This window comes from Pipistrellus kuhlii, unplaced genomic scaffold (genome assembly GCF_014108245.1).
Source record: "Pipistrellus kuhlii isolate mPipKuh1 unplaced genomic scaffold, mPipKuh1.p scaffold_m20_p_2, whole genome shotgun sequence".
Classification (NCBI taxonomy): domain Eukaryota; kingdom Metazoa; phylum Chordata; class Mammalia; order Chiroptera; family Vespertilionidae; genus Pipistrellus; species Pipistrellus kuhlii.
Window position 1 is genome coordinate 97,239,384 of NW_023425515.1, and position 2,193 is coordinate 97,241,576.

General features: G+C 38.9%; 1 protein-coding gene across 1 annotated transcript; it reads right to left on the reverse strand.

Moving 5' to 3' along the window:
- Positions 1 to 339: 339 nt before the first annotated feature.
- LOC118724198 (40S ribosomal protein S23) lies at positions 340 to 853 on the reverse strand. The gene has a single exon (XM_036447217.2). The coding sequence runs from the start codon at positions 822 to 824 to the stop codon at positions 393 to 395; it is 432 nt and encodes a 143-aa protein (XP_036303110.1). The 5' UTR covers positions 825 to 853; the 3' UTR covers positions 340 to 392.
- Between the last annotated feature and the right edge of the window lie 1,340 nt (positions 854 to 2,193).

Sequence of the window (2,193 nt, forward strand, 5' to 3'; positions counted from 1 at the left end):
CATTTTAAGTTTTCCTTCCAGTACTAATGGGTTTGTGCATTTTTTCCTACCTTATCTTTTAACTTGCTTATGCGATCCTTGGCCTCTTCTAGTCTACTGTTTAAGCCTTCCATTGTGTTGTTTATTGCAGCTAAGTCATTCTTCATCTTCTCTTCCTTTCTTTATATGCTTGTAACATTCTCATTCAGGTCCTTATAGTTCTCACTGAGTTGTGTGTATTTGTCATTGAGTTGTGTGTATTTGCAAATTCATTTAACTCACTTCTGGTGATTACTCTTTTTCTTTCCTTTGGGGATTGCTCTTTTGTTTTGCCATGTTTTCCTGTAATGTTTTATTTTATTTTTTTTTTTTAGGCATATGAAAATTTATTACTGTGATTTCACCATCAAAACTTAGGATCTTGGTCTTTCCTTCTTGCCTTTGTATAAGGCCAAGAGAGACACATTGGCTACTTTGACAACCTTAAAGCGAACTCCAGGAATGTCACCAACAGCATGACCTTTGCGACCAAATCCAGCAACCAGAACTTCGTCATTTTCCTCAATGAAATTCAAACAACCATCATTGGGTACAAAGGCTGTGATTTTCTTGCCGTTTTTGATCAGCTGGACTCTGACACACTTCCTGATAGCGGAATTTGGCTGTTTGGCTTCAACCCCTACTTTTTCCAGCACGATCCCCTTTGCATGGGAGGCGCCACCGAAAGGGTTGGCCTTCAGGGCCGTGCCCAAATGGGCCTTTTTGTACTGCTTGTCATGCCACTTCTGATCCCGCCGGTGGCTGCGGAGCTTCCGGGCAGTTCGGAGACCGCGACACTTGCCCATCCTGCCGGCGCCATGGGCCTGAGCGAAAGAGTTCCTGTAATGTTTTAAATGTAGATCCAATTGCTTTGCTACCCAGGTTCTTTTGGGGACGGTACTACTGGCGTAATCTCTCAGTTCTCCTGGGCTTGTTAATCTATAAAATTTTCCAAAGCCTCCTAATATTTAAATTAAAAAAGGGGATAGTTGAAGGATATCATGTAAGGAAAAATATCCTGTAAGTAAATTAAATCTAGAAAATTTTTACTTTAGAAAATTAACTTTCATTGATAATATTAATAGCAAGACACCCATGAAAAAACACATGATGTCAAAACAAGAAAAAAAATTATTTGAGCAAAAAATGAAAAAGGATTCCAAGTAAAATTTATAGAAAAGATTCATTTATTAACTTTTGGGCAATAATATGTTTGTATATTTTCAGAAAACAACTCCAAGACCATGTGGATTCCTGCAACAGAGAGGAATTGACAGGACTGCTCCAGCCATGAAAACAGAACAGAAACAATCCAGAGATGGAAGATGCTGGCGACACCTTGCCATACTAGCAGTCAGCAGCTGTGAGTCACTGCAGGTTGCTCAGGACTGAACAAGAGAGGGTAGTACCTGCATTACCACCTTTTGTCCATCATCCAGAACTGAAATATTATTACTGACACGTATAAATAAGGAACTGTTTGACATTGAAATTGGGACTCAAAAGAACTGTTGGGCCAGAAAGAAACTCACTACAGACTGATTCAATTGCTTCCCAGTATAACCATTATTTCTTGTCTCATTTTCTGTTCTTATATCTGTATTTCTATTATCACATGATCTCACTCATTATGGGAAATAATAAACAATATAAACTGATGAACAAAAACAGACCCAGAGACAAGGAAGCATTGATCAGACTGTCAAACCTGAGAGGAAAGGTAGGGGAGGGTGTGGATAAGGGGGAGAGTTCAACCAAAGGACTTGTATGCATGCATATAAGCCTAACCAGTTGTTACAGAAAACAGGGGGGTGGAGCCATTCTGTGGGGAGAAGTTTTGGATGGGAATTGGGGGTGAGGACAAATATGTTATACTTTAATCAATAAAGAAATTAAAAAAAAACACAAAAAATCCAACAAATAAACAAAAGTACTAGTGAGGATGTGGAGAAAAAGGAACCCTAATGCACTGCTGGTGTAAATGCAACTTGGTGTAGCCACTGTAGAAAACAGTATGGAGTTTCCTCAAAAAACTAAAAATGGAACTGCCTCTACACCCAGTAATAACACTTCTGGGATATATCCCAAGAAAACAGGAACACCAATCAGAAATGATATATGCACACTTATGTTCATAGCACAATTTACAATTTGGTAACAACCTAAGTGCCCATC